The 19,672-nt window shown below is 30.7% G+C and overlaps 1 protein-coding gene across 1 annotated transcript; it reads left to right on the forward strand.

The window, feature by feature from the left end:
• Positions 1-1,697: 1,697 nt before the first annotated feature.
• On the forward strand, positions 1,698-19,672 carry LOC103853414 (B-box zinc finger protein 21). Its single transcript, XM_009130326.3, has 3 exons — positions 1,698-18,333; positions 18,425-18,826; positions 19,081-19,672. Exons 1-3 carry the CDS (start codon positions 18,142-18,144, stop codon positions 19,393-19,395), a joined length of 909 nt encoding a protein of 302 aa, XP_009128574.1. The 5' UTR covers positions 1,698-18,141; the 3' UTR covers positions 19,396-19,672.

The raw sequence follows: 19,672 nt of genomic DNA on the forward strand, positions 1-19,672 counted from the left end.
TCAAACGGATTCTTCGCTACTTGAAAGGCACCCTTTCGCATGGCATTCATATGGTTTGAGCAAAGTCTTTGCACCTTACTGCATACTCTGACGCTGACTGGACGGGTTTTCCTTCTACATGTCGATCTACCTCTGGCTACTATGTCTTCCTCGGTGATAACTTGGTCTCATGGTCATCAAAATGGCAACAAACTATTTTTCGGTACCGAAGCTGAGTATAGAGGGTTTGCAAATGTTGTTTCTGACGCGACTTGGCTATGCAACCTCTTGTTCGAAATGAAGATTTCACTAGCTCGTGCCACTTTGGTCTACTGTGATAATGTAAACGCCATGTATTTGTCCTCCAATCCGGTTCAGCACTAATGAATGTAACATTCGAGTCCTCCATATTCACAAAGGGGCTTCCATCTCCTCTATTCACTGAGTTTCGGAACAGTCTCACTGTCCGACCAATACACGCTTCGACTGAGGGAGAGTGTTAGAGTATATACGTTTAGATATTATATATCTTGTAGATACATTAGATATTCTCTAGAACATTCCATTATATCCTATATATACACTTCACATATAATGATTATATATACTTTTGCCATATAATGGTTTTCTATCTTACAATCCCTTCTTTTTTTTTAACACCAGATTGGTTATCTTTAAAAACTTAATAACAAGTTTTTTAAAATAACTGAATAAATAGTACCTCCCAATACACATTATATGTGAATAGCTATATCAAAATTCCAAACAATATTTTTTTTAGTAAGAAATGTTTACTCTATGTACATTTTAGTTATTTTATACAACTATAAATATGAACTATATAAAACTATTTTCTATCAAATAAAATAAATTTGAAAATCAATGTTCCACCTCCGCTTGAGATTTTTCTTATAGTTCTGATGCAGATCCCCTATATATTAAAAGAGAAGCATTACAACATATTTTTGTAGCCACATGTCATCACCACAATCATTCTTAGAATCTTTAGAAAAGATGTTGGTCCATATAAATATATAATAAGTTTTTTTATTAAACTAACCATAAACTAATCATAAATGTTCTTCATTGTTTCCTTAAATAAAAGTCACGGAATTACCTAATGTGGTTAAAGTATATATGACAATTAATGATTTTGAATAATAAAGATTTGATAAAAATTACTCTATTCTCTATCATTTTAAAAAAAATTAACTAATTAAAATAAATTAAACAACCATGTTAACTATATAATAAAAATTTAGATTTTTTTGTATATGCTATATTTTGAATTTTTAAAAACGAATATAAATGACTAAAGTTGTTAAAAATCTCACATTGAAATTTTTGTGATCCATGGTTTTAAAATTTATATTATAACAAGATACAAATGATTATGAAATTACAAAAGTAGGAAGTCTCATTTAATTAATATTATATATATATGTATATTAATATTTTTTTAAATGAATTATATACCATATAAAATACATAAGTATTTTAATTTCGAATTTGCTTTGAATTTTTTGAACAATTATTGACAACTTAATATTTAGATTTTAAAGTTTGCATTGAATGTTTTTAAAATTATAAATTACTAAAACTATTAAACATTCCACAATTTTTTTATTGTTATCATTTATTTAAAAATTTTGTTATAAAGAAATACAAACGATCAAAAATAATATGAGTATAAAATACTTTTTAGCAGATGTCAATATTAAAAATGTACTTTATATCTATGTTAATATCATGTAAACTTAATTTTATAACATATAAAATATAAAAAGTGTTTGTCTCGATTAATAAAATTTATTTAAGTATTTGTATCAATTTAGTTACATACGTAATAGTTACTAATTTTTTTATTATTCAATATATATTTGTTATTTTTTAATATGTAAAAAATATATAATACTTAAAAATAATTTATATATCATATTCATCCCGCCCAAGGGGCGGGTCTTAACCTGATATTAGATTATTCATACATAATATCAGCACTATCAGGTCACGAGTGACTTTTGACTTCTCAATTCTTTGTAGCTAGATTTGATCAAATCTTGGTTATCAACAGGCCAATTAATACCCAACCAATTTCACAGTATAAATTCTTACCAGTACCATCACTAATATACATATAAACTTACAGTAATATACTTGAAGAGGATCATTGAGTACTTGAGTATATATTTTTTCTTTTTATGATAACAAAGTTACGTGTAGCCCGACCAATTAGACATTGTAATTCCAAAATACTCAAAATATAAGAACTAAAGTTAAAAAGAATTTCGAGATGCGATTAGTTGTAAGAGCACCTCCAATGGGAAGTTCTACCCATTAGAGTTCTAAAGATTCATATGTGTGTAAGTATATGTTGTATATGTGTATGTATGTGTACGATCCATTATTTTGTGGAGAACTCCACTTTTAAGGTTCTAAAAGCTTTGTTTTAAGAATTTTAAGGGTGGAATTCTCCACAAATAATAGACCCACATATACATACACATATATAATATATATTTATACACATATAAATATTTAAAACTCCAATGGATAGAACTTCCATTGGAGGTGCTCTAAGAACCTACAACATGAAACGAACAACATTTGTTCGCATGTCACAGTCAAAAGTAAGTCACAGAAACTTAAGACAACAAAACGAAACAACATTTGACCGTAGATCTCAGCATAGGTGACATCAACATGCAAATGAATATGGCAAAATCATTTTATTTTATTTTATTTTGTTGAGAAAATATATGACATGATTTTATTTAAATACTTAAACTTGCTGATGACCAATAATATATAATTATATACCTGGTTGATATTTCATAATATAATTTCTTTTAGCAAATTTTTTTTGTTTAAAAATATAAGTAATTTTCATATTTCAATACAACTTTTGTGCTATTAGATATTATATAACCAATTAAATTATGCATTTTTATTTAATAAATTATATCTAATTAAATATTAAGCTATATATTTTGAAATATAACAACTTTTTTAATTGTTGTGATTTTAGCCAAAACAACTAACTTTATGAAACAACGAGATCATTTGTTACCAGCAAAAATAAAATAACTGATCGTATTTAGGGGCCCGAGACATGAGTCTTCTGTATTTTAAAATTTCTTGTTGACTAAATCACTATTTTGTCTTTATTTGTCAATGTTATATATACTGTAACTTAATTTAATAGAAAACCAAAGAGCTTCCTAACTTTGATGGCTCGGGATCTCCATGATTAAACTAGTTGCCTAATGTCCCTTTTGTCTTTTTCTTTACTTTATTCTTCCTTTGTTCTTTTTTTCTTTCTCATTTATATTTTTGATCTTATCGTTTTGATAAAACTGACGGGATTAGTAGCTCGCACTAGTTTTTTGGCTGATGATTTGTAAAGAGACGTACATACTTCGTGGGATTGAAGACGTTATGATTTTCAATTAACTGTATAAGCTAGATTGTTAAATACCTAATGTCCAAAAAACAAATTAAACAAGCGATAAATGTGCATCGACTAAAGTAATTGAAAATATATGTAAATAAGCTGCTAACTCATTCACGTCCTTTGGTATAAATGTTTTCAAGTTATATTTTAGGATCCACCAGCAATGAAATTGCTATATGTAGTTATGCGTAGGAAATGAGGTTGTACAACATGTCCAAATGATTAACAATGTCATCCAACACTCTTTTTCTTTCCAAACACCACACAAAATCATCATATTTTAAAAAGGATGTACTGAATGTGCTATTTATAGTTTTTTTCGAAATGTGTTTTCCGGAGACTCAAGCTTTCCACCGTAGCACCATACATGTTTTGAAGTTTAAGTAATGCTGATGAATAAACACCACAGCTTACTTGGCCGTATATCTTGAGACGAAAACTGATGTTTATCATAGAATTGTGTGCACTGGCATTGTGAAAGCCAGTTCAAAAAAAAAATTGTGTGCATTGCCATGCTTATGAGGGATGGTATATATGAGATTGTTATTTTGTAGCCGAATTGTAATACAAGATGTTACTATTATATTTTCAATAAAAGAACGATTTTATCACCTCCAACAAGCCAGGCAGAGAGTGGAGAAGGAGCAAAGGTCATCTTAGGAAAAATTCAACAATAAAGATTAGCTCCAATTATTATTGTGTTGTTGTCTTTCACTCTCGAGCCTTGTGCTCACCTTTCTTCTCGCTGCATCTTTCTCCTCTCTGTTACATATATAGTATATACTAGTCAATCATTGTTCTCAGTTCTCACTAACAGTATTTTCCCCACAAATAATTTATTGATATGCAAATAAAGAGAAAATGTGTTTGGCAACATGATGGAGACCAATCATGTGTTTTGATTTTTTTTCTGCATTGGTTGTTTATTAATAATCTATTTAATAATTTATTTAGACAAATTTGTTCATAAAAAATGATTTAAAACATATATTATTTATTTATATATTAACATATATTATTTATTTATATATTATATTCTATAAAAACTTTCCGTGAATATTATAATATATTATTTAGTTTACATATTAAAATTATTATAAACAAATTTATATGTCTAAAATATTTTTTCAAACCAAGTACTATTTTTGAATTGTTATATTTCAATAAATTGATTAAAAAGGTTTAAAAGTCGAAGTAACTGTTCAATGATACTCAATTGAAGTTTTTATTTTTTTCCAACAAATATAGTAAAACGCATTCATCTGTTTCTATTTTCTATATAACTAAAACTTGTACTTTTAAGTATTATCTTAAAATATTTTGAACCTTTTTAACACTTAGTCTACCCTGGAGAATATGATTTGAAACCTAAAAATTAAACCAGAACATAAATAAAAAAGAACGAAACTGAAACTAGAAAAAATTTTACAAAAACCCGAACATGTACTATTTCTTTAAATCTGAAAATAAAAAACCGAACCAAAATTGAATGGATAAATATTCAAATATAATAAAATACTAATTATTTTTAATTTAAAAATAGCTATACTTTATAATTTATAAATAAAAAAATTATTCAAAAAACTGACCTACTTGAATATTTTCAGTTTTAAGGGTTTTATCTAGGATTTTCACAAGTTTTTTTAATTTCATTTTTTTTTCTTTTAACTCGAGGTAAATCGGAATCATTTTTAATTCAGTTATATTTTAGGTTTTATAAAAAAAACAGACATGAACCCGACATTAATTATTCGAACCGATCCGTTCTAAGATCATAAGGTTCTTAAACAGGTCCTAAACATTCTAGCCAAAATAATTGGACCCGAGCCGAACCTTAATCTCTAAATACCCAGCTCTGATTTAATCAACAATGATAATTTGATAAATTAGTTGATCTGCATTTTCTGCATATTTACTTGTTATGTATTATCTATTGATTTGCATATTTTGAACATCGTCACCCATTCGAAGTCTTTATGATATTGTCTATTTCTATATTATATACGCATCATATTAAAAGTAATAGTTAAGATCATAGATAATTAATTCAACTAGAAAGGACACTAACAATTTTGTCAAATGTCATTGGTTCGAGTGATTATTGAGAAGAAACTAGTATTACACAATATGGTTTTGGTCTTATAATATTACATATTTGGGCCTCGAATTTTCTGGGATTCACAAAAAGAAAAATAAATTTAAGTGAAAGCTTTTTTAATCAGTTAATAATAAGATTTGGATTCTGATTTTAAGAAATATTATAAAGTGAAAAGATTGACGGAATTAACCAAAAAACTTCATTAAACCTAGAACAAATGAGGAAGTTGATAAATATACAACATATGATGCAAGATCTAGACTAGTAAATAGCTAGAATGTAGAATTTCGTATATTTTGTTATGTACGATACTTACCAACCACTGAAACTATCTGAAAAAAAAGACTCGAGCTTAAAGAGGACTCCACTTTACCAACCATAAAGTATAAACCCTTCGATCAATAAACGAAATTACTATGAAATAAATCAGTATTACATTAGTTCTGGATCGACAAATTCATAATGAAATACATGTAGAAAGTTTTTAGTTAGTTATTTTTCTCTCTTCCTCATTAGGGCCGTGCGACTTTTATAGATGCCCAAAGAGAAAAATAAAAAAAATAAAATTATTTAAAAGTAATACATCAAAATTAATAAATAATATTTTGTTGACAAAAATCAGGATTGTTATATAACAAACAATTAAATAACTAAATTTGCAAAGATAGTTCTAAAATATAACATTTTATATTCATCCTATAAAATCTATAATTAAGAAAAAATCATTTTAAATGGCCTCCATAATTATTTTGTATAGATAAAATAATCAAGTGACTCAATGTTTTTAATTGATATATTCAAGCAAACATAAATAGATTACTATACAAACTTAAAATAATTATACAATAAATAGAATTACAAATTTGCGATAAATATTGAGAAATAATATATTATACTTAAAAGTGATAACTACAAAAAATACGAGAAGACAATGTTGATAACTTGTAAACTTCTAGTCATGTTAGTTATTTATTATTTGTCCCATATAATAAATTGATTTAAATACAACAGTATAGTTAATAGTATGAATACTAGCATTGCATATGATGACACAACTAAATACTTGATTTGATGCATTTTGATGCGATAAGCGAAAGTTTATTTTCTTACTAGGCATGCACGGGACCGTTCCTCTTCTATATGTCGATGTCTATGTAACACCTGAGTAAACATGAAGTAGATTAATTAGCTTGAATAGATGAAGCGTTTTAATTACCATTAGAAGAAAAAAAAACATTTTTCCCCACTATCCCTTCAAGGCCATTATTTTTGCTTAAAGCTAAGTTATAATTATGCTCTTTCCGCCAGAAACGGGTTTTTGTCTTGTTGAAAATAAAGGAATGAAGTGACTCAAAGCGTCTTCCTAAAGCTAAGATATTCTATTTACTGCGTTAAGAATACACTTTATTCCAATATACAGTATATAACGCGAAAATAGTTTGAAAATTGGACGAGGGAACAAAAAAATACTAATTTCATGTCCCTACTATATATTACTAAAATATTAGCATATTAAAGTTGTTGTGCAATCACCTACTTCATACGAAATTTTCCATGAAAGTATATTTTAAATGTATTCGAAACAATGAAAACAAAATAAGAGAGAAAATAATTACATGGTGATGTGATTGTAAGTTTGTAACTGTGGTTCGTGAATATATGACAAGTTAAGTATAATAAGCAAGTCTAATTCTGAAACCCTAGGCGACGAACACTGCATGCCAATAGTAGAAACAGTACGTACGATCACGAGATCAAACTTATACGTACTTTTGTTTCTTAGGATCCTTCCACTTGTAGGCACTAGCCCCTTGCCACGTGGTCCCCATCCATTAGCTTTATGGGCCTCATGAAGCCCGCGGGGCCTATGTTCCCATCCATGCACATGCTTCACATTAGGCTTTAGCTATGTTAGTGGGTATATTTTTAAATACTAACTTTAATACGCATTTTGAAGTACAAATAAACGTATAAAATAATAGGCCTATGTGCCTTTGTGGAAGAAACGGCCAAAGAAAAACGTTGTGGCCTCCACGAAGGTTGCAAAGACTCATTGTCATTTGCACGTGATGACCACCTTCTCCCAGTGTCTTATAATATGTGTGTATTATATAGCTCGCATGTATAAATATACTTTATAGAATTCACATAGTTATATATTTGAGTGTAGGACCATTCATGAATCTTTAGCACTATACTCTAGTTTGAAGAATGGGGATAATATGATAAATAAGTCAGTTGGCCTATTTCTATTGAATTTTCTAGTAGTACTCAGCGTCAATATTTATTGAATACCTGTATGAAATCCATTGTGGGATTAACTTCAGACGGCCCAAGTATAGGCATGTTAGTGGACACTACATCCAAATTGTTCTTTCCTATGACTACCATATTGATGGGCTTAACTTTAAAGCCCATAATACATTGTAACTTTTTGAGTGATACAATTTAAATTTATGATGTTGTCTCACTGGCTCCCTGAAGATGATTTTTGTCTCAGAAAATCCATCGAGGTTGAAGTTTTCACGAAACCCTAGTTTCCACTCTCTTTGTGTCTTCATTTGTCTCTTGATTTTAACTTCTACTACTTTATGTTATTTGTGTTTTTTGTATCTCGCGTTCCTATTACGAGTTGATGTTACTGAATCTTGAACTGAAACCCTAAATTACTGCAGCGTTTAAACCTCTCACTCTTTCTCTATAGGCAGTTGACATGGTAGTTTGTGTCCCAAGTCATCCAACTTTGGGTTTATCATAACTTTGATTAGATCGACTCTTACGAGTTTCTAATGGTTTATTTGCCGATTACTAGACGTACTCCCAGGGCCGGTCCTCGACAAAGTCTAATGAAACATTGGACCTTAAATTCCCAAATTTTTAGAAAAATGTTACATTGAAATAGGTTTCCAAAAAAATAATTTTAGACTCCCAAATTTATTAAATTTCTTTTTTAGTTTATATATTTAATAAATTGTCTAAGGTCCCGTAAATCTCAGGGTCAAACCTTGCGTACTCCGTGTTTACCATGGTCTATGATAGAAATATTCACTATCTAAATCCTTGATTTGCAAACATTAATGGTTAGTTTAGTTTTCTTGCTACAATAGAATGTAGCCTCTCTACAGTCTCTAGCGAAAGGAGCAATTCAAGAAGAATTTCAAGATCCTCTGTTTCAACAACCCAATACAATCTTCACTGAGACAACATCAGTGTCACATCAGCAAGTAGTTCACGATCAAGAAGAGATTTGCATTGGTCGAGAGTCTTAGGGCATCCACAGTGGATGGTGTCTAAAGAAGTCTCTTGTCAGATAAATGATAAACTAAGGGCAAATTTTATGAGAGAGGCAAGAATTGGACATAGACGTCTTTGGTACGAGAGACCACACATAACTATTTGATAGATTTTCTTACAGATGTCTTTCTATTATTTTTTCTAAGTTTGTTTTGTATTTTAATTTAATTAAAAGATAACTTTATATCATAAATATGTATACCAGAGATCGTGATTCAGCTCTCACCGATGCGGATCCTCTTATATACTTGAAAAGCAAATCAGAGGAATATTGTAATAAATCTATATCACTGCCTGTATTGAATCCACTTCCAGAAATCATTAAAATTATATTAGAATCTCTTTATAAGATAGTTTGTTAAGACCCTATATATTAATGTTGATATTTATACTAATCTAAATAATACTCTCTTTTCCAAAAGTAAGTTTTTAAGATTTTATTCTTTTTTCCCAAAAAATAGATTTTCTATATTTCAAAAGAATTTCTATATTTAAACAAAAGATTAACTGAAATATTTAAATTAAGTAAATAATATTGATCAATAGTTATTAGAAATGATATAATAAAAATAAATAATAAATTTAATTGTAATATTTATTATATTTTAATATACATAAATACTTTAGAAAACAATTTCGAGAACAAAGGAAAGAAATCACAAAAGACGAATCTAGAGTTTTTTTTAGAACAAGGTGGATCTAAAGTTGTGAGAAAAAGAAATCATATAAACATATAATGTGTTTTAATCATGGAAAATTACCACCAATAACATATTCATAGTACCACTTTTCATGTTTATACTAATCAATTTTACCCTCACTTTTAATGAAGGATAAAAAACACTTGTACTCCTAGGGTTAACTAATCTGAACTTAGGGTTTAGAGTTGAGGGGTGGGGTATGATTTTTTGAATGTGAAATTTAGGATTCTAATAAATAAATACAAAAAAATATTAAATTTTTTTAAAAAAAATTGTTTCAAACATAATTTTCGATTTTCAAAAAAAAATTGAAAAAATAAAAAAAAACAATTTTGAGAAAAAATCAAAAAGAAAAAAAATTATAAAAAAGTTCGAATTTGAAAACGTATAATTGGAAAAATTTAAAATTTAAAATTTGTTTATTTATTTAAATAATGATTTATTATATATATACAACAAGGGTATAAAAGTTTTTTGCTACTTGATGAATAATGTATTTTTAAAAATGTATCTTTGGTGGTGGTAAAGATGAAAAGTGGTACCATGAAAATGGTGAACATAAAATTTCTTCTTTAATTATTTACGTAAAGAAAGATCCGCCACCACCAGTCAACTTGGTTGGTAGCGCTTCACACCCGCCATCATTGGCCACTTCCGATACAAAGTTCTTCGATGGCTTCAATCATAACTTTCCAAAACAAAGATAACACAATAACATTGCAAACATATAACAAGATGATTGATATGCAGCTATCTAACATATACATGGTATTGTAGATAAGTTTCGTTTTTGTTACATTTGGAAGTGTCTTAAATTTTGTTATCCAGGTTGACATTTGGAAGTTGCGGTTTTGAGGGGGAGGGGTTGGGTAAGATTTTTTGAATGTGAAATTTAGGATTCTAATAAAAAAAATTTTAAAAAAATTTTAAAAATAGTTTCAAAAATAATTTTCGATTTTCAAAAAAAAATTGAAAAAATAAAAAAAACAATTTCGAAAAATTTTATAAAAAAAGTTAGAACTTGAAAAAGTATAATTCGAAAAATTTAAAATTTAAATTTTATTTATTTATTTAAATAATGATTTATTATGTATATATAGATAACAAGGGTATAAAAGTCTTTTGTCACTTAATGAAGAATGTATTTTTGAAAATGTCCATTTGGTGGTGGTAAAGATGAAAAGTGGTACCATGAAAGTTATTTATCCACATAATAACATACATACCCTAAACAAATTTTTGCTTCAATACATTTTGCTTTTAAGTTCTTTTTTGAGTTTGGTTCATGATATCTTGCGTATTTACATTGTTTTATCTATTCATTCTTGTACATTTTGATCATTTAGTATAATATTTATACATGTTTAGGTTGTAGTGCATTACATATGTCCTTATCTAGTGATGAAGATGTCAAATGGTGACTTTGGAGATGGTTTGGAGGCAAGATTGGTGATTCTCGAGATTGAGACGAGATGACCAAGTGACCCTGCGGCCTGATGACCTCGCAGCCTTGGGACCTCGTCGAGAAACCGCTGCATCCGTTCAAGAATGAAAAACCAAAGTATGGGAGCGGCCTTGCGCAGCGGAGTGTTGAAGCCGCTGGTAAAATGCACATGCCCCTGTCGAATACCGGGATGACGCAGCGGCCAGATGACGATGCCAGGAAACCGCTGTGAGCGTCCCAGCAACCTAGTGGAGCGCTTTCGCGAAGCCGCTGCGAGTCCAAAAAGTCAACAATTCGGGATTTAACCAGATGTTAACCCATTTGTGTTTGGGTCAATCCGATTTGTCGGGTTGACCTCGTTCGATTTTAGATTGCCATAAATACTTTTTAGACCTATTCTTAGGGATTATCCTTTTTTTTTTATCTAAACACAAACCTATTTTGGTGAAAGATTCAATCTTTAACTTTTTTTCATCTTTATATATTGTGTTTATTGGATTATCTTGATCACTAATCATGATTAACTTTCAATCATCATTGATTCTTGGTTTTATCATGTCTATTAGTGAGTAGTTACCTTTTGTATCCATGGTTTACGTAGATCTAGAGTGATTAATGAAGATTTGAGGTGTTTAATGATTAGATCTCTATGTTTCCATGCATATTAAGTGTCCTTAATGCTTGATTTGACTTGATCACTCTCATCTTGATAATAAGCTATTTTATACCTAGAAGGTGTTTGTTAAAATGTTTGACTGAACTTAATATTACTCTAATTTGAATAACCAAAGGGATTTGATGTTAGGATTGCTAGATGGTTAGTAGACATGAATATAATGCATGCTTAAATGATTTAAACCAATGGAATTGATGTTTAGTTCATGATTGCATATGGATCTTTACCTTGGAAAATGATTGATCATTATTAGTGTTCTAGACCTATAGAAACTTGTGATTGCTTAAAGTTAACACATTGACTTGGATTTAATTACCTTGGGTCAATTGCCTTAACCCATGGATTCTACTTTATCAATTGATTGCAAAAGCTAGTCATTGTCTTGTTTGCTTGAAGCTCGTCACTTATCAACTTAAATCCACTGTATACATTTAAATTGAATTGTATGGCTTGCATTTTTAGTGATTGAAATTACCTTGAAATTGGATTGACCCTAAAGTATTACAACTACTTAGGATTAAACTTATTCCATATCAGTTCGCGCTTGTTTATAACAATTTTCATACTCTGTTTGATCTTATAGTCTATGACTGCGTGCGGAGCCGGTCCTAATAATTATGAGGTTAGAAACATATACAAAATTGTGGTCTATATATTAGTTGTATTTAAGATTTCTAAAGAGAATCGAACACGCAACATTTAGTTTTTGTAACATAAACCAAAACCAGTACTTTTACTAAAAACGCTAGTCAAAAGGGCCGCTAAAATAGTTTATCTCTGGTAGCCAGAAGCACAAACTTCTTTAGCTTTCTTCTAGGGCAAGTTCCGACTGCGTAAATTTTCCTTACTAGATTTTAAATAAACAAGAGACCTTCGACCCAAAAAAAACAAGAAACCAATCGGCTAAAACAAATGTAGCTTAGCATTTTTTTCCCTTCAAATATTGGTGTTAGATCTGATGCTCTGAGGGGACATTCATGGAAAACAGCGTAGTGTTATCTCCCATTAAAACTTATTAGATGATTTGAACAATGCACATGCACGGTTTCTAAAAATATATTGTTATGGTTAAATGTATTCGTTGTTTGATATTTTTATAGTGTACACATGTGATTTAAAATGTTATTGAAAGAATATAAATTATGTTAGGAGGTTTGTATCCCTAGAACAACAATCGCTTCGTTTAGTATCAATTACAATAGAAACTCTAAAAATTAATATATGATAAATTGATAAATACTATAAATTAATACATTTTACTGGTTTTGAGTTGGGCCGATGCAAATCAGACACAATTCGATTATATAATAATTTTTTGAAAAATCATATGTAAAAATATGGTTCCAATAAAAACATAAATTAAGAATTTATGTATATAAAACTTATATAAATATATTTTATAGTTTGATTTTGTTCACATTAAAGTTTACCTATAGTTTTTCAGAATATTTTCAATATATTATTATTTTGTCTTTTTTTACTTAAAATACATTCACATATATGGTACATACTTTCTATACTCCAAATAAGCGAATAAAAAACAACATAAATTTGTATTATAAAATTTTGTCAATACACATATCATAAAACTAAGCTTTTTTTTTATTTTTTACATAAAACATATATATATATATATATTTAAATATATAGATATAAAAATAAAATATTCTATTAATTAAAAACTCTATAAATTGATAAAATATCAAAATATCAAAATTATTAATTTACAGAGTTTTTACTGTAGTAGTTATAAGATGATAAATTAAAAGTATCAAAATCTACATACAGATCTACATAGTGAGATAATGAAAGGAGAGACTTACGGAATGAGACACTTTTTTTTCTTTTTTTACTTCATTAGACACATCTCACTTGAGGGACACTTCTTCCTCTCCCTTCCTATGTGTTTTGACTCATATACCCTTTTGCTTTGGTTAGTGATGAATTAATTTTATTATATAAAATTACTGTCAGCTTTGTGGGGACCAAAAGAGGAGCAACGTGTTTCCTTAAAAGAGTGAGTGTATATACTTTGACTCTTTTTATATGTAGCAAAAGAGTATTTTATACTAAAAGTAACTTTTTAAATTTCCCACCATATTATATGTGTCATTATTTTATATTATACTGTATAAATAAATATATAAAAACATAAAATAAATTATTAAAAATTTTCTTTATATTTTGATATCCATATGTATATATATGTATTTTAATATTTATCAAAATTAAATTTAAATTACATACTGTCTATTTTGATACTTGTGGACACACTTTTGTGGATACATTGTTGATGGACACATTTAAAATAGTCATTGACATGTATTTGTGGATAGCTTTTTGGTATTTTGTAGATACATTTTTGATGGATAAATTCAAAATATCCACTGAATGGCAAAGACATTTAGTGTACAAAATTTTATGGACAAGATTTTATGGACAAAAATCTCAATCTTACAAATTTTATGTATAAAATTTTGTGGACAAGATTTTTGTGGACAAAGTTTGTAGACAAATCATACAAAGTTCAAAGAACCAGTCCCTGATTCGACGCCTTTAAAAGAGACCTTAACAAATTGATAGAAGCTTGTAAGACTTAATGACTGCTTCAAGCTGAGCCTGAAGATGTTCCAGCATGTAAAGTCCAAACATATTTAAAGCATATCCTAAATCCAATTAACCAAACAAAGATAGCATGTTCAATAAACAGATGAAGCCAATTTTATTAATCATGAGGAAGGGTTTATAATCAACAAGCAAGAGCTTACATCATCCGTAAAATCTCTAATAGACACATCAGAAAACATAATCACAAAACATAATAGGCACGAGAGCTTGTCATCGTCTTTTCCACAACGGAGGTGGGACCTGCTCGTCGTCGCGTCCTCTCCATACCGGATCTCGAATCTGTTGGCCGTCCTGTCGTCCTCTCCACAACGGAAGTCGGACCTGATTGCCGTCGCGTTGTCCTGTCCATACCGGAGCTCTCGGATCTGCTCGTCAGCTCTCATGTCCACAAAATCTCAGAGATTCGATTCAATTGAAAAAGTACAACACAAACAATTAAAAAAAGAAAAAAATATAAAAAAAGTTAGGGGTTTCAAGGAGAAAGGTATTGAAATCGGGCGACGGAGAATGAAGGAGAAAGGTGATGAGATATGAAGAGATAGATACGAGATTATATAGTCACAACCGCTGTGAGCCTTCTGGATTTATGGTGTTTTACAGAGAAATTGAAGACGAAGAAGAAAAGATTTAGCAAAATTATGGTTAGTAAACGAAGGGGCTGGGAAATTGGGAAAATTAGATCTGAATTTCAAAAAGTAAAGCCAGAGAGAGAATAAATGATGGTTTCCGAAAACTCAAAAATAAAGAAACTGATTTGTTGAACTATTTTTAAAAATATGGAAAGTGACAGCTTAGTTAGTGAGGAGAGAGTTTAGTTAGTTTGAGGGCATGTAGGACATTACACAATAAAGAAGTGTGCCTCCAGCAATAAGTGTCCTTTTGTGTAAATTGAAAGACAAAAAGTGTCTTAGAGAGTAAAAAAATCTAATGAAAGTTACAACTTTGCCATATAACATTTTAGCTTTTTTGGAAGGGAATTTGCACTACATAACCTAAAAAATTATTTCAATTAGGTATATGGAAATCTACTGTACATCTTTCATAAATCCCATATGTATCCCTATAAAATAGAAGTCAACTAAATAACAAATAGCCATTTAGGTTTTTGCAGCAATATATGTTATGATTTGTTGTCTCCTTTCACATACATTTTTGTCAAGGGCCTGCAATTTCAATGATTTAGATGTCGAAAGGTTCCATCTTTGTATCCCAGTAAGGCTTCCTTTCCACTGTCATGATAGCATAAGTTTCCATATTTGCCTCCATCGTCGTGTTTCCGTCCGCCTATTCCTTCACCGTTGCCGCTGTCGTGTTCCCATAAAACGTACATGAAATCCAAATTCTAACTGGTCTTATTTGTCAGGCTCTCATCTGTAAAGTCTAGAGTTTATTTATTGCCAGATTCAGATTGATCGTTGTGTTTTATGCTGAATTTTTATGACAACTTGTTTCTTTTGGTTGAAAGCTTGTGCCTTTATTGTAGTGGGTTTTACTTTGTATTAACACTTTGTGACTGGCATCTGTTATGTCACATCTGTTATCTTTCGAGCCAGAGAAGGAAGTTCTAGCTCTCTTTTGCTCTTGTGAGTTCTATTACCGACAATTGCAATTTTTATCCCGCCATAATACCGGATTCAACACATATACATAAAGCCCACAGTAAAATTTCTTGCGTTTATGCTCCTCTAAAAATATCAACACAGTCTACCGATTGATTTAGTTTCTAACATTTTCTTTTGCCTCAAATATTTTGCAAATCTGGTTTTACATAGAGAATAGCTCTGCACCTCAAACGTACAGGATAGAATGGTCACTACACTCTCAACAAATAACCACATTTGCAAATACTTTTGAAATCTGTATGATTACCTAATTACCGTCTACGTTTTGGTTATTCACCTAAATGAGCCTTTCTGAAAAGCACATCAGATTAAAAAAATTCAGATTTGAAAGTTACACATTTCCTATAGCAAAGTTCATACAATTCTTTTCCAAAAGATATTGAACTCATGACCTCTTCCATCTTTAATATTTAATCTAAGAATTTCAACAAATACGCCCACTCCTTATTGACCCATTAAATAAGGGGAATTTTCATTCTTACCACCTTGTTGGTACATTTCTTCATGTTTACAATCATTAAAGAGATATTTTCAAAAATATATTCTTCATTAATAGACAAAATATTCATATAGCCTTACTCTATATATATATAATAAATAATTATTTAAATAACTGAAAATTTGAAAACTAATTTTTGTATGTTTTCGAATTATCCATTTTCAAATTTGAATTTTTTTATTATTTTTTTTATTTTTTTTCTATTTGTTTTTCACATTTTCTTTTTGAAATTCGAAAACTATTTTAAAAAAATTTAAGTATTTATTTATATATTTATTAGAACCCTAAACTCCACCTTCCAAAAACTCTATCCTACCTTTCAACTATAAACCAATCTAGATTAGTTAATCATAGAGTTATAAATTTATTTTTCTCAATTAAAAAATGAGGGTAAAAGTATTTAAATTTAATACTTATTTTTATATAGTATGGACTCTTTTTTTTTGACGTCGAACAGCCATTCTATTACTCAAACTTGAGGTGGTCTGGGTAACCAGACCGGAATAGAACAACCAATGAAAAATAACTTCCTACGGAAAGTCCTAGCAGTCTTAGCTAAAAAGTCCAAAAATTGATTGCGTACTCGTGGAACATGGGTGATCTTGAAGTCCGGGAAACAAATATGCAGCGTCTCTATCTTTTCCAATTCTGCCGCGAAGCTTGGTCACTTCTGGGGTTCATTTACCATTGCAATCAGCTCCTTGCAGTCTGTTCCAAAGCTCTGGCATGGCGAGTGTCGAAGCACAATCTCCATCGCCCAGCAGTGCTTCTACCTCTTAATGCAATGCTAATTCATATCGAGTGAAATTCCGTGTACCCATAAGTTGTATGTTCTCTCCACTATCCATCCAAGCCCATCCACATCTACTAAAGCGATCAGAAGCTGTCCAAGATCCATCCAGTAGGCAAATATTATCCAAGTTTAAGACTTGGGTTTCCTCACTATTGCTGGCTTGTACTACCAATGGTAACGTCTCATTTGCACTAAACCGGACTTGACATTCACTTTCTGCGTATCGTAGTAGTTCTAAAGAATCTCTGTCTATTCCCCTGAAGAGTTTATCATTACGAGTCTTCCAAATATACCATATTATCGAGGGATAAGGATCTCTGTCTTGGTCTGGGTCTATGATATTATTCTTCCTCCAAAGTAGATAGTCCATATTTGTATAGACGCTTGACATTGGAAATGTACCTTGGCTTGTAAGAGTTACCGATAAGGACCATACTTGTAGAGCAGGATGGCAATCGAATATAGCATGAGTTACATATTTCTCTGCTTCCCCATACCTAGGACAGTAATTATCACACCTTATATTCCGCTTTACTAGATTTCTCGTTACTGCCACCTGACCCGTTATCAATTGTCATATAAGATGACACATCTTTTTTGGCGTTTTTAACTTCCAAGCAAAGGCTTGAAGTTTAATGATACTTGGTTCCAGTATTTCTTTTTCCTCATCTGGCTTCAACAGATTTTAAGCAATCCAGTATCCAAATTTAACTGTGTATTAACCATTCTTCGTGTAGTTGCAGCAGAAAGTATTATGACGATGAGTAGAGCTTATGGCCATACTTCGAACGAGTGGTATGTCATCAGGATGGACTCTTTCTTTTTATATTAGGTCCTTTATTACTTCATATTCTCTCTCCTTTTATCACAGAACTAACAAAACTTCACATCTTCTGTTCTCTCCTTCTACGCTCTCTCTTCATCTCTTTCTCTCTTCTTAATCGATTCGATTGATGAAGATCAGGTGCGACGTCTGCGACAAAGAAGAAGCGTTGGTGTTTTGCACCGCCGACGAAGCGTCTCTATGCGGCGGCTGCGACCACCGAGTCCACCACGCTAACAAACTCGCTTCCAAACATCTCCGTTTCTCTCTCCTCAATCCTTCTCCTTCCAACAACTCATCTCCTATCTGTGACATCTGTCAGGTCTCTATCAGTTTCTTGTCAAGATTTTAGGACATGGGTTTTGTCTACTTTCCTTGTTAAATCCATTTCTTTTCTTTTTGTTAAACTGTAGGAGAAAAAAGCTCTGTTGTTTTGTCAAGAAGATAGGGCTATTTTATGCAAAGATTGTGATTCATCGATCCACTCCGCCAACGAACACGTCAAGAAACACGATAGGTTTCTTCTCACAGGGGTTAAGCTCTCTGCAACATCCTCTGTGTATAAACCTACTTCAGAATCTTTTTCAAGCAGTCAAGATTGTTATGTCCCTGGACCCCGTTCTTCCAAGAAACCTCTCTCAGCTTCTCAGAGCAACAGCTCTAAGATCCAACTTACTTCGAAGATAGTAGGTGATGCGGCAGTGAATCAGTTGGGATCCACAAGCACGATTTCAGAGTATTTGATGGATACGTTACCTGGTTGGCACGTTGAGGACTTTCTTGATTCCTCTCTTCCTCCTTTTGGTTTCTCTAAGGTTCGTTTCTTGTTTTTCTCTCTAATCAAGTTCTGTTAATCAAGATTTGATGTTTATTTGTAACTTTAGTGACTGAATATATCATCACTTTCATTTCCTCGGTTTACGTGATATCATATCATATCAGATCTGATTGAGATACATAAAAGTCACAAACTACTTTATAGATGTGGATAGATATTTTTCTAATTTAGGTATTGTATAAAGTTCTGAATTATTTTCACTTTTCTGTGTGTTTTCTTTTGTAATTGCAGAGTGGTGGTGATGATGGAGTGTCACTTCAATCTAAGAATATGGGGATTTGGGTCCCTCAGATTCCACAAACTCTTCCTTCTTCATACACAAATAAGTACTTTTCTCAGGACAACAACAATAATCAGATTGGGATGTACAACAACAAAGAAACATCACCAGAAGTGCAGATGTATGCTCCAATACAAAACATGAAACAACAAGGACAGAACAAGAGATGGTATGATGATGGTGGCTTCACTGTCCCACAGATTACCACTTCTTCTAGTCATCCTACTCCTCTTCCTTCTAACAAAAGGTCCAGATTTTTCTGGTAACTGACATGTGGTCTTTGTTTGTTTGTTTCCCTTTTGATCTTCTTGATTTTTAGGGGTTTCGTTGTCTTTTGTAAATTTTGAGTGTGATTAATGTTGCTGTTTTAATCTTTATAATAATCCTATGTGTTCTCTTGTGTTTTATGCAAATGTTTTTTTTGTCCTAATAAGTTTTCATGTAAAAGTTTCCATGACTTATTTTGTGAATCATGGAGCTAGACATTTTTGTGTTGAAGCAAGACTTCAGTGAAAGAAATTAGCTATTTTTAATTATATATTA

Source organism: Brassica rapa, chromosome A02 (assembly GCF_000309985.2).
Source record: "Brassica rapa cultivar Chiifu-401-42 chromosome A02, CAAS_Brap_v3.01, whole genome shotgun sequence".
NCBI classification, from domain to species: Eukaryota; Viridiplantae; Streptophyta; class Magnoliopsida; order Brassicales; family Brassicaceae; genus Brassica; species Brassica rapa.